This window comes from Thermobia domestica, chromosome 8 (genome assembly GCF_964235325.1).
Source record: "Thermobia domestica chromosome 8, izTheDome1.hap1.1, whole genome shotgun sequence".
Lineage (NCBI taxonomy): Eukaryota > Metazoa > Arthropoda > Insecta > Zygentoma > Lepismatidae > Thermobia > Thermobia domestica.
The window spans coordinates 265,856,602-265,876,698 of record NC_137461.1 but is presented as its reverse complement, the minus strand read 5'-3'; the positions used below and the strand labels follow the sequence as shown (position 1 = coordinate 265,876,698).

Below are 20,097 nucleotides of genomic sequence, written 5' to 3'. Positions count from 1 at the left end.
GAATTATTAATGAAAATTATGCATTTGTGCTTCAATTTTGAGCAATTTAATTTATTTGATAGACGATTTTATCAAATTCAATTGTGACATGACTATTTCTCCTGGACAAATGATCAAGTAGTTATTTTTCAAACTATCTTGTGAGGACTAGTACGCAAGTATGATTTTCATTGTAACATTTTCATACCAAATCAACGTATCTGTTTTCATTCTTATTATAAATTTGAAGTACTCAGGCTCACAATGTACTATTCCCATCACCACATACATCTCACTGCATATATATATAGGGTGTTTCAAAACAACACTGACAACGTTTGGTGATTCCTGACATCAAGATAAGATGAAAAGTATAGACCTACCTGGGTGCACAAACGCTTCCTTTCTGAGTTACAGGCTCGCGAAAACACGAAAAAATAAACTTTAAAAGTCCATAGCTCCAAAACAATGGGACTACCGTAGTTAGGTCAAGACTTTACTTAGAATTAATATATGTGTTATCCAAAAGTACATGTTTCGGAATCCAAAGATACTTACGCAACAATTTTTATAGAGGGAGTTTGTGTACGAGCATATAATTTGAAGTACTCACCAGTTACCTCTACAAAAATTGTTGCAGAAGCACCGCAGAATTCTGAAACTCGGATGCTTGGATAGAGCACGTACTAGTTCCTAAGTGAAATCTAGACCCGACTACGGTAGGTCCCATAGTTTTCGAACAATGAATCTTTAAAGTTCATTTTCTCATGTTTTCGGCAGCTTATAACTACGAAAGGAAGCATTTGTGCACCCAGGTTGGTCTATACTTTTCATCTTATCTTGGTGTCAGGAATCACCTCCCAAACGTTATCGGTGTTGTTTTGAAATACCCTGTATATACAAACACACGTAGCAATGTTAGTAGATCATGCATACGTACAAACGAGATTTTCTTTCTCTGAAGATCTTTTTATACAACATACTTTCTGGATATCACAAATACCATAAAACCTTGTTACTTCTCTACTAGATTCCTTCTACATACTAATAGGAATATCCATATATTCTCCAAAACGCTTAATAACAATGAGATTTTAATTAAGTTTAACATATAAATTTGAAGTTATAAACTTAACATTGTAGTAGATATTGTAGATATTCTAGAAAAATAAAAAAATAGGCATATATGTTATGAGAAATTATATCGAGATTAACATGCTATTATATATCTTTGACAAAGCTGCTAAATTAACCTGCGAAACGAATGTCAGGAGATATTCATTAAAATATTCACGACGCACAAGCCACAGATTATTCTGACTTGTTCATATTTTCTTCATTTAGAATATTATGGCTAGTTATTAGTCTTCTTTCGACGCTCCGACAATTAGTTATGCTTATTTTATTCGTATTATAGATTTTTTTGTTTGTTTGATTGATTGATTGATTGTTACTTATACTGTAAATAATATGTCTGTTTTTTTTTTTTTTCTGTTCCACAGAAAACAAATGCATACATTACACTGAGTTGCAAAGTTAGGTCTAACGTAAGCCAATATGCAGACTGCTTGGAAATGTTCCCTGAAACTTTTGTTTATTTTAGTAACCCCTTTCATACATACTTGATAACACTCAGATAAATATTCCCGATTTATTCATATCTCAACAAACTCTTTCATTCGCCATTATGGGCTCAATAATAATAATAATAATAATAATAATAATAATAATAATAATAATAATAATAATAATAATAATAATAATACTAATAATAATAAACTTCTAATAACGAATGAACATTTATGGTTACATTTATGTATAATTCCTTGTCATAAACTCGTATCTTATTCATAACGTCTTATCGAGTTCTATCCAGAAGCTAAACAAAATAAAATGTATTTGTTTTCCTCCAGAAGCTAACCACTTCTCGAAGTCTTAGACAGCATATACTAAATTCAAAATTTGAATAATTCTTTTCTCAAATCCTCTATTGTCCATTTACGCCGTTTTTTGTTTGTTTGTTTGTTTGTTTTTTACCGACAAGTGCTTCTAAATTGAAAACATTTAATTTCTTTTCAAGAATCTTTCTCTGTTGTTTAGTAAATTACTTTCTTATCCACCTGAAGCAGACTTCTTCTTCAATCTCAATAATCTCTCTTAATTTTGAAAGTCATATATCCTTTGAGAGTCGTATATCCTTTTTGACTTATTCTACTTCAATCCAATTGATTACCTCACTTTCACTATCAAGCTCAATAATGTAAAAACTATTTTGTGTAAATCTCCCTCCCCCTCTTCCTTCTCCTTGTCAACGTCTAGCTCATCCACATTTTCTTCTTTATTCTCACAGAGGCTAAAATTCTTCTGCAGCTAATGGTCTTTTTTTTTTTATTTCCGGTACTCTTAGATTGATTCGATTCTTGTTTCGTTTCTATTTCCTTCCACTTCTTCGATTTTTTATGCTTATGTTCTCTGGAAACGCAACTAATTGTACTGACAGTGTTAGTATTAATAATCATCAGTATTAGGATCATTAGTAATTAATTGTAGGGTTACCAAATTCCGACAAGCCTCTGCTACTGGCACTTTAGCTGGACTAGTGTGAGTAAATTGATTTCCTCCAAAACAACAGTGACGTTTCCATAAGCATGTTACATTTCAGGCTTGTCATGAGAACACTTTAGACGGCTTTTTCTTCTACTTTTAAATAACATCGAATGTACTACTCTGGATAGATTCGAATGGGTGAACTTTCCACAACATGTTTTCTCGCTATTACTTTCTGCTACCTCATTTTAAAGCTGTTCAACTTGAATTTACAACTAGCTGATTTTAGCATCCCGTTTCTAAAATTCTATTAGAATCGACATTTGCAGTTCTAAAGGATTAGTGCAGCTATTATACGTGTAGATTAGATGCAGCTACCGCACTACGTCATTGTTAGTTATGAAAATAACATATTTTTATTACTCTGTTCCACGGAAAAAATACTTAAACTACGTTGGATTTAAAGTTAGACCTAATGTAATGAGCAGATTGCATCAAATCTTCTATATAAATTAGAGTAACCTTTATTCTAGTAGCTTGTTTGTGTGTTTCATATAAACTTCTCAACATATTTTGCTTCATTGTATTATAAATTTGCTAGAAACAGATAAGAACCGATGTTTCGGATCTTTCTTTTTGTTTTATTTATATTGCTTTTTCATAAAGAACTTGTTGCGCTGTCTGTTTTATGAAATATAACTAATTGTTAACATTAGCTTTTCTTTTCTTTTTTTCTTTTTTCTTTTTTTTCTTTTCTTTTTTTTTTAATGTACGCTCACTCAGGAGATCACAAGTGTTAAGAGACTTGTGTACATCAAACACATTTCATACTTCTTCTAGATTTTTTACTATTTCATTCTTCAAAAATTATACACAATGTCTAATACGATTTTCAATCTAATGAAAGTGTAGATACGAAACGTGTATTTCCTCATTCAGCTACTGAAAAAAAAAAAAGCTTTAAAAAATTTCGTTCATATTTCTTCTGACGAGAAATAACTTCATTCCAGCGAAAATAAGAGAATACGCTTCTTGGCTTAGTTTCTGTTAAATGAATGGCTTTCAAAGAATGGGTTCCTTCTTTATTAGTAGTATTAGTAGTATCTTTATGATAACCATCTCTTCTTTGTAACAATTTACTACAAGTTACATTGAGTCAAGGCTATAAATAAGATTTTTAAAACATCTGATACTTATTACGCTTCGACACAACAGCAAGTACTTAAAAAAAACTCATATAGCATGATTCAGTGGAACTTGTAGAGTAGATGCAAGCGAGGTAAGCCAGTATTCATGTGTACTACACTATTGTTCGTTTCCTTTTTCTCATCATAGAGTTGTTTCTTTGAGAGGCTTCACTATTTAATCAACACAGTTTTTATTGATAATAGAGAGGTCATCTACCTCTCTTATTGTGTTGTCGAAGTGGTACAATAAAGTTTGATCAATAGATATTGTATTAATACCCATTTCATCTTCTGATCTCTTTGGAAAATAAATTCCACGCTGTGTTGAAGTACTGAGAGTACTTTGTATGCAGACAAACCAATATCGTTTCTCATTTTCTCCGAATATGGCAAGTTTTCTTTCACTTATGGCTACGACCATGTTTAATGTTATCCTTTTTGATATCCAATTATTAGTAGCAATAAGCACATCAAATTAAAACTTAGCTTGTAATACATCGTAATATTTATTTACCGAACCATTTTCGGCAGTGTCTTCTGTCATTCTCGGCGGTATTATTAAAAACATCAACTGCTATTTAAAACATCAAACCGGTACCTTCAACACTACCTTTAAAAAAATTAGTGGTTGATGTTTTAAGTAATACTGTCGAGGATGATGGAGAATACTGTCGAAATAATTTCGACAAATGCATATTAGAACTACTACAAACTAATTTGATATTTAATTTGATATTTTATTATTCATAACTAAGTATATTTCCATAAACTAATTTGATATTTAATTTGATATTTAATTTGATATTTTATTATTCATAACTAAGTATATTTCCATAAACAACATGATTCAACTGCGATGTATTAATTATTATAGTTACAACTGATATTTGTTTCCAATACCGTAATAAGAGTATTTACTTAATGTACTTAATGTATTAATAAGAATCGTATTCGTTGTAATTACAATAAAATTATAAATTACAAAACATGCTTCAAGTGTTTGTATCCAGACATGTTAAGATAAATTTTATTACTTTTCGGAAGAATGTCTGTTTTTATTAAAATATTCAATCAGGTTTTGAAACAAAAAACTGTATATTCAGACCATGAATTATTCAAGAAAATCGTTCGTGTCTCGTTCTGAGTCCGGGACATCCGAAGGAGAAGCAGACAATTTCCGAAATAAAGACATTTTGTCTTATAATTGTCTGAATACGAACACTTTAAGCAAGTTCTGTGCATTGTATTTAAAATTCAACTTAGTAAATAACATAATGTTAGTTCTCTGCGCACTGTGTCTAAATTCTACCTTTATCTAAATATATACAACATAGTGTAAATGAAGATTTTTCTATGTCATATTCAATTGATGTTCTATTTACTTTTTTTCTTGCTCTTAGTTCCTAATATTTTATAATAAACTTATTGTTCTGGAGGTTGAAATACCTTACAATTAATACGTTTATTTCAATAAGTAATTATGGTGTTTCAAAATATTTTAAGTTCTTTGTTAATATAAAGAAAAACTTGGTGTCACAAACTTATGTTTTACATGACTGTGCCTTTTTGTTTTTATGTGAGGAAAAGATCTACTAATTTCTAATTGATGCCAATCTTTGTTCACAGCATGCTAAGCAAATCTCAGGCTAATTAAAAAAAAAGGTTAAAACGATGCAAACTGACAAGCACCAGAGACCTTTGATTATCTACTACTTGTTACATAACCAGGAATAAGCATGGTCAATAAAAAAATAAGAAGTAAAAAAAATAGTCCAGTTGACAGGGAAAAAGGTATTGAAAAAATCGATAGATAACTATCGAGAAAAAAAAAACCCTTCCCAACCATGATGAAGAATTCGACATGCTACGTGCCCCACCCTATGACAGGAAAAATAAGATTGATGATGGTCGGAATCGACTACTTACGTCGATCCCTCAGAACTTATGCTGTTCATACTCCCATCTGTGGACTCTTTAGATGGTTGCTTGACAAGTCGAGAATGAGTGGCGCTTGGTACGACCTCCTGACTTCTTTGGATGCTGCAAGTGCTACGTTTTCTACCACCCTCTGTTCAGCAGAAAATAATATAATGGGGGGATACAGCTCTACTTAACACAACTTTAATGATCCCAACTTGCTACTACATTCTGCAAACCCTCTCATCACCAAAAAAATAAATTAGAAATAAGTAAGAAAATATCACAATCCCTTGTTTTTTGTATTAATTAGACAAATGCCGTTGGTCAACCAAAATAAAGAACAAAGTAGTATATGTAATGATAATAATAATTGGTAAACTAAATACTAGCCAATCGGATTAATAATATTTAACACATTCACAAAAGCCAAACCGCATACCATGGCTGCATAGAAACGAACCATACAATTTTCATTACCCCAGCGACAAAGCCATTCTACACGCCACTACAACAAAATATAGATAATCTACTGGTAAAGGGTAAAATAATTCAAAGGAGAAAAAGGAAGAATCTGTTACCAGGCTACCCCGTTGTCATGGATACCACATCTCGCATAGATCATAATGGCCCTGTAATGTGCTTTTCCAGAGCGACGTCGAAACTTCAGAGATGACACAATTTCTCTCTCTCTTTCTCTCTCAGAAAAAAAAATGGCGTTTTACATGCGATGCTCTTTTGTTTTCTTTTTTTTCTTAAGGGAATTATTCGGTAAACAATTTGACATGCCCTCAAGTAAGAAAAAGTCAGAATAATGTATAAAAGTTAGTCAAAACTACCATAGTAAGGAATGATGATTTTTTTTTGTTGGAGACCAAAAATATATATATACAAGATATCTCATACATTAGACAAGATATCTTATACAAGTTATAAAAGCTACAAAATTGTGCCACCACGCAAAATAGATATATAATATAATAAATATAGAGAAACACTATATTACAAACTCCCTGTCACCATTACTATTTGCTCATTCTGTTCACACACAAAAGACTGCCAATGAAAACGAGGAACAGAATGAGGAGATAGCTGGATAACAAGAAACAGTGGCCATCATCACTACAACTTAAATGGACTGGGATCTATAGGGCCCGAACCTGTCGCCATCTTGAGACCCTTCTCCGTCACTTGATACACTTGAACCCTGTTTCACGATGTGACGAACGTCATCTGGAAACACCTCTTCGCTCCTATGGACGGTAATGGAACTTTTGCCTTTTCGGTTAAAACCTAACCTACGTTTCCGACCTGGGGCGTAGAAGGATATAGTTAGTTGAAATGCTTGAAGAATGTGATGTGGTATTAATGAATAACTTAAGAAAAAAGAACTAGTCATTATATTAGTACAGGTGTTCCGTAATGTATTCAATGCACTTTGTACATAGACTCTTAACATCAAAGAAACACAAAAAAGGATATATATATATATATATATTGCACTTTACTATGACCTGGCTATTGATTTTGACGCGTGGAAAAAAAAACAAATTTACAGTAATTAATCTCTGAAGTTAATTAGTACTCAATTTATATTAACTAAATCAGAAAAGTTTTAAACTACATTGGCCAAAAGTTTTTACTACGTTCGATGGAGTCTTGACTACATTGGATTAAAACTTAATAAATGATGGGCCAATCTTTAAACCTAGAAATGAATCATGACCTGATTACACCATATAAAGCTTAAAAATTATGTTGGTCAAGTCTTAACTAAAGCAAGCCTTGATAGAAAAGAACAGTACATATTTCTACTGTCGTCAGTCACTTTGTTAATCTTCGTATCAGAATAACAACATGTTGTTTTATTGACTTGAGTTTTCCAAACCTTTGTTTCGAGTCCTCTTGCAGTGAGTAATATCCTCTACAATCTTTGAAAGAATGCAAAATTAATTTCATTGCTTATTACATTTATGACCCTCTATTCTAAGTATTGACCAGATCCAGCTGAATAAACTATGTATTAAAGTATTTGCATTAGGGGTGGCCAATTTCGGAATTTAGAAAATTCTGATTTCGGAAAAACTTCAGGAATTTTTCCGGCATCGAAATTTTTCTGAATTCCGGATTTTTTTCGAATTCCGGAAAGTAAAATTTTCGATTCCGGAAACTTTTGACCATCCCTAATTTGTATAGACAATTGTTGTTGGCTAAATTTGCATACATATTTGTTTCATAGTGAACTATACTGTCACTTGACGAATTAATTACAGCAGTACACAGATGGCTTTGAACTGCTCTTCCTTTTAGACTTCTTGTTATTTTTTATTTCTTTTACTATTATTTTTGTTCTTCGTGAGCAAGGCTCTAAAAGAGAACCGAAAGTTTCAAAGTATACGGTTTATTCAGGAATCAAAGGTTTGAAGTGAGTGAGATTATTTGCTGACTAAATTTTGCCATTACTTGTACTTAACGTAATGAAAAAGTAAATGAACGTATATACATAGGAGTAAGTTCTTGATAAGAACATTCTTTAATTATTCTGATCTATTTCAGACTGTGAATACTGTCGAGTATCTACACCAATTTTGTATTTTAACTGTTTTCTTAGAATATACTGGAATTTAAATGATGTAATTTTACTGATTTCTTGTTCATTTTTAGTTAAATGTCCCTAGTTTTTCAAAATGAATTTGCATTATGCATAGAGTTAACCCCTCTTAGGGCGCTATTTAAGTACTCATAGAGGTGTTTAAATTGCCCTAGAAGAACAGTTTCATAACAACCTTGCTAGAATATTCTTTATTCTTTATACATACCTAGAAAGCTATTGAAGATGATAATACAAACTTTTTAAATATCATCTTTCATCACACACTGCACGGGACTTACGATGTACGTTGCGCCGCAATAGGACAGTTTTTATCCGAACGGTATGGTTGGCCGGCCTGACAGGTTAATATTAGCTGAATTACACTTTATCACCAAAATTAGATTTAACAAAATTTAATTTTCATGAAGTAAGGCAAAATACATTTGAAGAGGAAATCAGTATATCAAACCATTAAAATCTGTTGTGTCAATTTAAAAGAAAATATGAAAATAATTTTCCATATAAATCAGCGGGTAAAAAATAAAAATAAAAAAACTAAGATGGTGTTCAATATGGCTAAAAGAAAAACTCAACAGAGATTCATCACTAATTTGAAAACATTTGAAGAAACCTAAATAAAAATAAAGTAAATCTTTTTTATTTGAAAATAAAAATAAATTAAATCTTTCAGTTTCACGTTCCACGGATATGACGTGAAGGCTGAGGGTGACAGTGATGATGAAATGGTAGAATGAAGAAACTGGAAGAAAACGTAAGAACCCTAAGGAAACCCAAGCACATGGTGTTTGTCTACCACAAAGCTCACTTGGCTCGAGCTGGGATGGAACTACGGATCAAATGTACCAGAAATAACACTGAGTCATCGCAGCCCAAGAATGAAAACAGTCTAACAAAGTCTCAACTGATTAAATTATTTACAACTTTGTCAAGATCTGAGTCAACGTAGCTACCTTAATATTTAAGGAAAGTTTAAGTTTTTATTGATAATGGACAAAACAACCGATTTTTAATGCATCAATTCCTCTGTGCATCAATTCAATTATACAGAAGGAATGAAAAAAAATATACACGACTGGACCTTCACTCTAATTTGGGATCTTGGGCGTACGGTGCTGATAAATTACCCACTACGTTACCCAGTCCGTTCCTGAACAGCTATACATTTTCTCACTTATGAAGATGGGAATTATTCACTCACAAAAGTGAGGAAATGTGCAGCTGTTTAAGGACTGTACTGGGTAACATAGTGGTTCTCGAAACGAAAAGGTACACCAAAGATCCAGATTTGAGTCCCGGTCCAGTCGACCATTTTTTTCACTCTTTGTGTATATCTTTACAAGTGTTTTATCTCTTAAAACTTCTGCACAGTTGCACAAAGTGTCTATCAATAGAGTGCAAAATAAGCATCAGTTTTATAATGATGTTAAGAATATAATAAAGTTAACTGAATACATCGAGGAACACCTTATTTTCATATTACTTGCGCCATGCATAATACCAAGTTTCTGTAACTCCTATGTCGTAATTCATTACACAAAATCAGGTTTCTTTTCCTTAAAAGTGGGATTTTTTTGAACATTTCTTTTACAAAGAAACCTAATTTTGGTGATTAACTTACACAACACAAGATTTGAGAAAAGCTCAACAAATGCTTATGCGTAACGAAAGTAACATTTATGATATAATGACTATGAAAAAACATAATACAGAAAAAAACTACACTCACTGCCACTTAACTAAATATTGTTTTGTTAACATATATGTACCTTCATTACTAATAACAAAAACAGTAATAAGACTGCATGGTAATGCGGTTGTTTCAAAAACAAACAAAAAATATTACGTTACAAAAAATATATAGAAAGCAGTCGATAAAAAAATGTATCCAACTTTTCTTTCAAAAAAAATGTTTATCTAAGAATCTAAGTGAACAATGTTCTTTAATTAAGTTCTAAAATACATATCGACTGTAAATTCAATTGTATATATATATTTATACACATAAATTACATTTAAATAATTTATACACAACTATTATAGAGTAATTGATAACAGATATAAAGAATAACTTGCAAGCACATATTGAAACACATTCATGCGAAATATATTTCTTTTTTTAAAAAAAATATACATCTAAACGGATTAAGCTACAACTGAAAAAAAAATAAATTAGTTTATTTCAGTGTTTATAAATTAAATGAATTAGAACCTACAGATATTAAGAAAAAGAAGAGAGAGAAAAATACTTGTAAATTTAATACAAAATGCTTGAAATGTCTTACTGAAATATAAAGAAACCACAATAAAAGAAATCTACATTCTTAATCTACAAATCATAAATATACATATTTTGTATTATTGATATGTATATTGTATATTTATTTGTGTATACAGAATCGCCCATAAAGTCACTTGACAAAAATGTATTTGAAGTTAGTTATTGAATAACTACACTATGAGATAATTACAAGTTGTTTCCTAACGTTAAGTTAACTTAGGTGGTTATCTAAATCAAATGCTAAAAGTGTCTTCTATCATCTTTAGTGCACAAAGGGTCTAACCGGTTTAAGATAAGGATCAGACTGTATCACGTGATCAGGTCAAAAATCACGTTGCACACTAAATCGAGTCTGGAGATTCCAAATCCAGATGTGAGATATATCAAGCATATAACCTGCGCGTGAGGCACCATGGGTAATTCGAAAAAGATGCATATACTTTATAAATATTATTGATTTTTCTCAAACAACTTGACTTTTGACACTGTTTTATACATTCTATACATCGTTCTTCATTATGTCTTTGCAATAAGCTTTCAATCAGCCATCTCCTGATTATAGTTTTTGAGATATGTAGACGATTTCATTATTTTCACTGATTTTCCATTGACTTCAATGTTCATGTTTCGTGATCCTTTACTATGTTCCATCCAATTTAGAGCAATTTCTTTTTGGAATGTAGAATCTACATAGCCTCTTCTATCTTTAAGCTGAATTTCAGTCATCTTCCTCTTTGGGTTTATTATTTGTTTTTCATTGACATGTTAATCTTTTCTTATTATTTTGACTGTCCCATCCATTTTAGGACAATTTGCTTTGGAATATAGAATCTACATAGCTTCTTCTGTGTTTGAGCTGAATTTCAGTCATCTACCTCAAAGTTTGTTCACATCATTGCAACCAGATAGGCCCCTTACATTTTTTTACGCACAGGAGAGCATTGGTTGGTTGATTTGTAGTGTAGCGTCCTTTTCAGTAGCTAGGCTATATGAGACGACGTGGATTTGGCAAATTTAATATAGTGTCCAAACCACAGAAGCTTTACTGGGAATCGAATCCGGATCTCCCGTGTTGAAAGCGCATACGCTAACCATATAACCGCGAGAAAATGTCACAAAAGAACATATTACATTTCTAACGTTGTTGGATGATAATTTATCAAATTCAGAAGTAATACGCTTTTTAAAATTATTTGGATTCGTTTTTTTTCAAGATCGGGATACAGTGTTTGGAAACCGCTGCACATATAATCACATCTTGGTAATTGTAGTTTATATACGTACTACTTATGAAGTACAAATCTACAAACACAAATTCATTCTTTGGTGATTTTCTATTCAATGTAAACTTTAAAATGTAATAAGGTTTCAATCCTTTATAAAAATCTCCTCCTACTACATATTATTCACAATCGATACGCTGTCACGAACTACATCATTATATGTCAATCAATTACCACTATTCTAATCTATTGAAAACTAAATAACTACTAATGTCAAGCGATTTATGGCCCACGCTGTATATATAGTTAAATATATATATGTATATAGACACACAGAAATGCGGAAAGAAATGCATACACAATAATATGAATATTGATGCTTCAGTGTTGTACAAAATAAACTACTATTTAAAAAAAGTAGAAAAAAGAGAACAGACCGTTTCTACATGTCCTGTTTATGTTTCTTGGTTTTGTTAAAAACACACTTACTTTTTCCCTCTCCCCTTAACTTCTTGACTGTATACAAAGAATATACAACAGGGTGTTAGGTTTGGGGACATTGTATCGACTTTCATCAAATGAATAATTAAAAAAAAAAAACAGTTATAATCAACTTCTACACTTTACAAAGTCTATTAATAATACTAACATGGGTTATTTAAGGCAACTGTTAACTAATTGGTATCCACGTAAGCTAAATATATATTAGTTACGAATAAGAACTTTATATAGTAAACTTTGCGTACAAATGCACATATATTTCAGGGTTGTATTATAAAGGTACCATTGGTATGCTTAACTATTGACAACTAATTGGCTTAAAGACAAGGACAACAGACACACACTTCAGTAATTTAGTAGAGAAAAATATGTCAGTAACTTCTTAAGTAAATAAATGCCTTTAAAAATGAATGAAGTCTAAATATTTTATCACATTGCCTCATGGTAGTATGCGTACAGGATTGCCAAAATGTATTACTTTTCTTCAGAATTCTTTAGTTAACATATACAAGATATCTCAAAAGTCTCCTGACATAGGGTAACTGTTATTATCAGAGTTACTACAAAATGCAAGAGTGGAAACCGTCTCCAAAATATGATGTTTTCAATCAAAGTGGAGGATTTTTTTTTTTTTTTTTTTTAAATCAGACGAGCCGTTTGGGCTATACACTCTTTATGCGCCCAATGTTAAATGAAAATGCAATGTTACCATTTAATTGGACCCACAAAATAATTAAATAACTTAATGTTTGAAATGGGGGTCGGCCATCGGCACTTTAACGTAAAAGACAGTAACTTCATTCACTTACGTTGTGAGTCCAGGTAAATAGCAACGTTGCATTTTCATTTAATGTTGGAGGTATAAAGAGTGTATAGCCCAAATGGCTCGTTCGATTAAAAAAAAAAAAAAAATCCTTTACTTTAGATTGAAAACATCATATTTGGAGACGGTTTTCCCTCTTACATTTTGTTGTACCTCTGATAATAACAGAGTTGCCCTATTTTGAGATACTCTGTATTTATTAAATGAAGCAGTAGTTTTGATATAATTATCGTAAAACCTTTTCACGTAATATGAAAAAGATAAATTTGCTCAGCTAAAATTAAATCATGAAGAATAAACACAATGAATAAACTTAAATTATCATTTGCTGTCATGTACTACGATCTTCTTAATATTATATTTTTCATATTGGCCTGAATATACTTACTAGAGCGAAACATATCTTGAATGATTTCCTTGAATTATATGATTATATTGGTATGTATTGTATGATTTCCTTCTATTTCCTTCTATTATAGAGGAAAAGCACAGAAATAGCATATAAAAATACGTATTTTAAAAATATTGCACTTTAGTTTTGTGTAAAGATGTTATGCATAGAAAAATTTGGAAAACAGCAAAATTTTAGTAAGTCAACTCGATACTCCTAGTTTTGAGGGTCATTTGAATACCCCAAACTTAGGACATCAAAATACTAAAATCAAATGACTTTTTTTTTTTTTTGTAATTGAAGCACACTTTTAATCGTTTGTACTTTAAGAATAAAAAGACTAATGTAATGAAAATATATCAAAATAACTGATCTTTTATTCCTGTTATTAATCATAATGAAATAATGTATTTCATGGTAGTAACGAAACTGAAAATAGTACAATATTAACGCGCTTTGTGTAAGTACCATTAGAACGATTGTAAGAGTACCGCTAATTAAGGAAGTCTGTAATAATTCTAATATTACTGAAATGTGTACCCACAACTATGCTTTAACTAGTTTTACGAAACAAATGGAAAACATATATTTTTACAAATAAAACATGATATACGTACAAATGACTACTTGGCTTCGAATTGAACTTTCCATTCATGTGTTTGGTTAATAAGTTCAATTTTATTTTTCTAATCTGAGTATGACGTTTATTTATAAGTGCAGTTTAAAGTCTTATTTTAGTACTGATCCTGAGATATTAAGAACTTGCAGTTTGACATGGAGTCCGAAGCTGTACTCTTATCAGAAATCGAAGCACCATCTTAAGCATTAGAGCAAAAATGCTAGTTAGTGAGAGGTCTTAGATATATTCTTAAAGTCTTTTGGACCACTGTCGCAAATGCGCGACATGCTTCTTATACGTGCTTCTATGAGCCGATGTCTGGTGGTGGCCACAGATCGACTGCCGACTGCAACGAATTCGCAATGTACCGCTCAACTCATCTTTACTTAGTAGACCATCTATTGACAATTTTGCGTACTTCTGTGAGTGGGAGGATTTTGGCGGTAGCAGAACAACTAGTTTTTGTGTTTTTGCTGATTTCACCTTTTGCTCTACTGCAGAACATGTAAGTGCTTGTAATATAAAAACTGTCCAATATTTACGAATATTCAACGGTCACAGGGACGTAATATTGTCCATTTTGGACGAAACATTTCTCGAAATATTACAATAATGTGATACGTCGCTTTTTCGCGACATTCGGCAGTAATAACTAACATTTTTAAATGGTGCTAATAAATATCACTAATGATTTTTGTATATGTGATAAATACAATAATACTCACATAGTAATAACGTATATTGCGTGTCTATGCTGCAAAAAGTTAAAAAAAAAAATACATCGAGAGAGAGAGGAAGGTAAAAAGCCCTAGGGAAAGAGGATTCCCCACGCTTCCAGTTTTTCCGTTACAAATCTATAAGTCACTATTTTCTTATACATATGTATGTTAGTGTTTCCTCGCCTCTCCCATCAACAATTTCGTGCACTGATTGAGGAAGGTTTCGAAGGATTGAGGGAGGAGGAGACGAATTCGCGACATACCGAAAATACATTGTAAAAAAATTATTTTCCGCACATTTATGAGTTGATTCAACTTTAGTATTCCTAATCCATATAGAATACCTAACTGAATATTTTTTTCGAACTATTTTAAGTAATTCCGGCATTAAAGTGTCAACAATTGCTAATACGGTATGTTATTGTACCTATCAATATCACAAATACAACTCGAACTACACCATATTATGTAGAACCCTTTCCACCGGTTTAGTAGCTAGTCTTTGATGTATGGAGTTTCGATAGGAAAACCTTAAAATTTGAACACATTACGGTGGTTCGTATATTATCTGGGATTGTAAGTCCATGTCTCATATAGCGTTGATGCTGAAAAGGGTTGCCAAACTCCAAGAAACCAATATCCAGACCTTAAAGGCAGAGAGGAGTAAGTCTTTTTTTTTTTTTCTGAAAATGAGTTATTGCCAGATTTGAAACGCGTGTTCTGATATCTCTTATTCTTAGAAAACTTGTAGTTGTATTATGAATACTTTATCAAATACCAACAATAAAATTGGATATAAGTCCGAAGGCATTTAAAGCCAAAAAGAAGTAAGTCACTGTTTTCTGTCTCTCCTGAAAATTTAATAAAAATGACTTACTCCCCTACTTATCTAAATCATTCTCTGCACTACACATTCGAATTCTTTATCTCAAAAGCTACTTAGTGAGTTTTTCCATTCTGAATCTAGAACATTTGAGACATATGTTTAATGTCTTACTTACAAGACAATATGAAGATACTACTTATTCACTCATGAGGGACCTTGAGCGTTTTCTATTATGTAACCCCGATGATATTAATAAAAAAAATAAGAAGTTTTACAGGAAACCAAGTAGCCATTTTACCTATTAATTAATGAATTTGAAAAAAAAAATACTGGAAAGAAAATAATTAACGTCTCAACACAAGCAAACTATTACTTGAGTTCTAATCAAGTTTCATCTACAAATCTTGCGCAATCATACCTGTAGCTGAAAGCTGAGATGTTGAACTACTTTTCTTACCCAGGCCATATTGACTAGCTTTTGTATTGCTTGTCACTTTACTTCGAGTCTCCTCTAACATATGACGATTACCTACTGCAGTATCACTTAAACTGCCATCTGGGAAACAGGAAGAACATTATGTGAACAATTAACATAATAAAATCAATTGATTGTTCATCAAAAGAGTATGCACAAAACATTCAGCAATCCCGTCCTACTTCATTTATTTTTCAAAATAATAATTTATTTTATTTATTTACGAACATAATACTAGATACATAGAATATAATACCAGCTGAACGCCAGCTTACACTAACAACATCTAAAGTACAATATAATAACAAAGGTTGTTAACAATGAGCAACTGAAGTTTATCCATTGAAATGAAACTGTAATGCAGAGTTATATGCAACTTTAGAATTAAACAAATCGTATGTGATATTTCGTTGTATAATTTAGGGACCCTGTAGAACAGAGAACGTTCAACTATTTAACCCTTTGACTACCAACGGCATACATGTGTCACGTGCGAATAATTCAAACATCGTTGTGAATTTGTCTTTAGAAAATTCTAAAAAAAAAAAAAAAAAAATACATGTTGTTCTCCCATAGGGTCAGACGTGACCAGAAGACTGTGTTTAGTTTCCAAAACTGTGTACAGATGTTAGGAATATCCCACATTAAAGGAGTCGCACATATAAAAGAATGTTCACATTAAAAAAAAGAAAGGTACTAAAAGGGTTAAAGTCTAGATCGAACTGTATGGAAAAGATACGTGTTAAGTACTTGTCTGCATGGAATTCGGAAGTATAATTCTAAAAGAAGTGTTTCGGACCTAATTAGACGTGTATGAGTTCATGCAGATAGTTGAGATCACTGATTTTTATGAGGGGTGTCAGGTAATTGTATACTTAGTATTCATAGAAATTCGTGTCTTGTCATCGCATGCATGCGAGGTACTCCGAAACGTACTATTGCAAGGAACAAGTTCAGAACTGAATTTAATCTGAATATGTATGTAGGAGCTACGTATTGTCCAGACAGGTGAACGTTACTCCAGTTTTGGAGTATTCTTGCCTTGCAAAACGTTGCTAACAAACAGAGGCTCTTTATTTCTGTCAATCTGTACAGAAGTCCTAGAATGCGCATCGATTGCTTAATTATTGTATTTATATGTTCTGTAAAAATTAGTTTTGTGACAACAGTAATCAAAGAATACCGTTAAAAGTTTCAAGCAGTGGCGGCTTTGGAGTGAAGTCACATGGATAAATATTTAAATTTTATCGTTACAAGCTTTCACAGAGCTTTAGAGAGCAATATGCAGGAATTAGTGCGTTACGTTAGGTTTTTCTCTCCTGTAGCGACAAATTTTTAGTGATGTTACGTTCCTCACGAACCGCCACTGTTTTCTAGTAAGTACAAAATACTACTCAGCAAACTTGTCAATATTTTTGAGAAAATTTTATTCTTATCATCTAAGCCTATGACGTCATACTATATTTGAAGACGTCCAGTGTTGCAATTAGGAAACGAGACTTTTTTCTGCGAAGTTAGTTTTGGCACTTAGATTTTTCATAGCGGTGAATCTTGTGTATTATGTTGGGAACACGTGTAGAAATTTCCAGCTTGACCAGGTGCGAGTTTGGTACAGACTGTCGACTTACAGTCGAACAATTTCCAGAAGTCATTCCATGACTTACTAGGTTGTGCAAAGCTGTGTGTGGACGAGGGAGGTTACTAATGTGAAAAAACTATGGTAAATTGATTCCATTAAATATTCATTTATCTTTTAACAGTGCCAGTCTGTTTTGGTTCCCTCTGAACCACTTTTTAAATAATAGTTGTATTTAGTTTGTAATAAACAAATTAGTTTTAACATACAGTTATTAAAACTAAATAATAATGTTAATTAAAAAGTAGTTCACAACAAACCAAAACAACATGATACGTAATCAAATGCAGTTGAGTTCATTCCTCTACTCGCTGTCTTAACTTAGATTTTAAGGAAATTGTTTTTCTGGCAACACTGTAATTTTTATGGATTGCAACACTGAACATTCTTCAGGTACATATTTTCTGTTGTAGAATAGCATTATCTATGATTGTGGTAACTTGCATTTCATTATCTCCTTTCACTGATGAATAATCAAGCAAAAGAAAATAGTAAATTTCGTATTATTTTTAGTAAGGCAGGCTCTTAACGGTTTGGACTGAACGGGAAAGTTCTGAATTCCTAAATTATTAATTTGGAATGTTTTCTCCGTTTTGTAACCACATTTTTCAACATGCCTAGTCGTCTTTGCTTCTTTCTTTTAAAAAGTATTTTCCTCCTTGATTTCTAGAGCGTTAAATGATCATGAATTGAGCGTGGCACCTAACTGTGGATAAATTATTAAGACATAAAGTATTTGTTAAGCTATAATGTTCATGTGCCATTTAAGCATGCTATAAATATGACATGACAAGCTTACATCTAAATCATAAGTAGGGCTCGGAAGTCGAAGACCTAAAAATTGCCCAAAAAGGACCTATAAAAAGACCTAAAAATATCTAAAAAAAAAAAAAAAAAAAAAAGACAAAACTGGAAAAAGGACGTAAAAGTAAGACCCAATGTAATAAGAATTACATATTTAATGAATATAATACTCAAGAAATACAAGCTTCTGGTAGTAGACAATATATAGTTGAAAGAAATGGTGCAGCGGTGCACATACTCCTTTCGGATGGTCGACTCGTCAAGAATCTTCTGATTTGTATATTGCTCGAAAAACATTTTGAAAGTTTCAATGGGTTTATCTTTGCCAACGGGATATTTGCTCCAACTAAAGTACTGAAAAGATCTTTGTAAAACGAAGACGACTTAGAATGTCCACTAGTACTTTTCCCTAACAGAAGCTGTTTATCCTTTTTCTCCGCGGCCCGGGAAGCAGCTTTCACGTCCAACGTGCTATTGCACATGGAATCGTTTTCTTCTGCACTCACTTTCACTTCGCAATATTTGCAGAAAAGAATATTTCCGTCCGTAGAAAAAAAACTTCTGTTCTAAAATTAGAGACAAACTGACGCAAAAAGAAAGTTTTCTTAGGTTTAATTTTAGGCACGTTAACGGGCTGTCCTTCTTCCACAAACTGAAGTCCAAACTAAAATGAGAAAACTTCCCCAGCCCCAACCCTCTGCTGGAGGACATTGCTACCCTTCCTTATCTTACTTGTGATTGTTGCAAATTTGGTCTTACCAGTCCAGTCGTTGAAGAATATCTTATCATTGGAATTTTCTTTACTAAAGAAAAGATAGTGGTGGTGATTCGACTTAATGGCCAGTAAATTTATTGTCGAAAGATGAAGTGCCAAAAAAAGACGTTAAGATATTAAAAAGCTTTAAAAAAACCAATAAACAAAAAATACCGAAAAATACCCAAAAGGACAAATAAAATCCACCATTTTCTGCTCTACAATGACCCAAAATGAACATATATTATGTTAAGTCTCGTCTTCGAGCACTCGTAAAAAAAAGAGGATTTTTCCTCAACTTCCGGGCCCTAATCATAAGATATAATTAACTTAATTAATCTAATTACTTATAAGGTTTCAGACTTAATATGATAGACTTAAATCACCTCGAATAGGTTTAATCTATCGATGATGACAATAAAAAGAAAAGCATATTCAAAAATAGATTATATTCAAGATAGATCAAAATGCTACTTACCAGCCTTTTCATCTGCTGGAACTTCAGCATTTGATAAACTTCTCCCAAACTGACCTCTTTTGCTGGCACCAGAGGGCCCGTAAGATGACATTCGCTGGCTAAAGTCACTATTGCAAGGATAAGAAGAAGCTAGTTTAGCTTTTACATTTGTTTTGATATCAAAATATTCTAGCTTACTACTAAATTCTACTATTGTTGGTTTTTGTAAGCTGTGTAAAACTTCAGGATTACAAGCAGCGCTACCTTCTATTACGTTTGTCTCTTTGCGTGGAATAGAATTAGTTTTACTATTACTTTTATAAGATACATCATTGGCACAAAGGGAA

General features: G+C 32.1%; 1 protein-coding gene across 10 annotated transcripts in view; it reads right to left on the bottom strand.

The window, feature by feature from the left end:
* The window catches only part of Rim (Rab3 interacting molecule), a 516,869-nt gene that overhangs the window by 45,837 nt on the left and 450,935 nt on the right, over nucleotides 1–20,097 (bottom strand). For 7 of the 10 annotated variants that reach the window (XM_081769756.1, XM_081769757.1, XM_081769750.1 and 4 more), the window contains 4 exons: nucleotides 19,772–19,878; nucleotides 16,043–16,180; nucleotides 12,235–12,261; nucleotides 6,791–6,941 (listed from right to left, as the gene is read on the bottom strand). In XM_081769756.1, the coding sequence (XP_081625882.1) occupies nucleotides 6,791–6,941; nucleotides 12,235–12,261; nucleotides 16,043–16,180; nucleotides 19,772–19,878 (423 nt within the window). Of the gene's footprint in view, nucleotides 1–5,639; nucleotides 5,782–6,790; nucleotides 6,942–12,234; nucleotides 12,262–16,042; nucleotides 16,181–19,771; nucleotides 19,879–20,097 lie in introns of all 10 variants that reach the window. The other 3 variants (XM_081769751.1, XM_081769753.1, XM_081769755.1) reach the window with 3 other exon arrangements.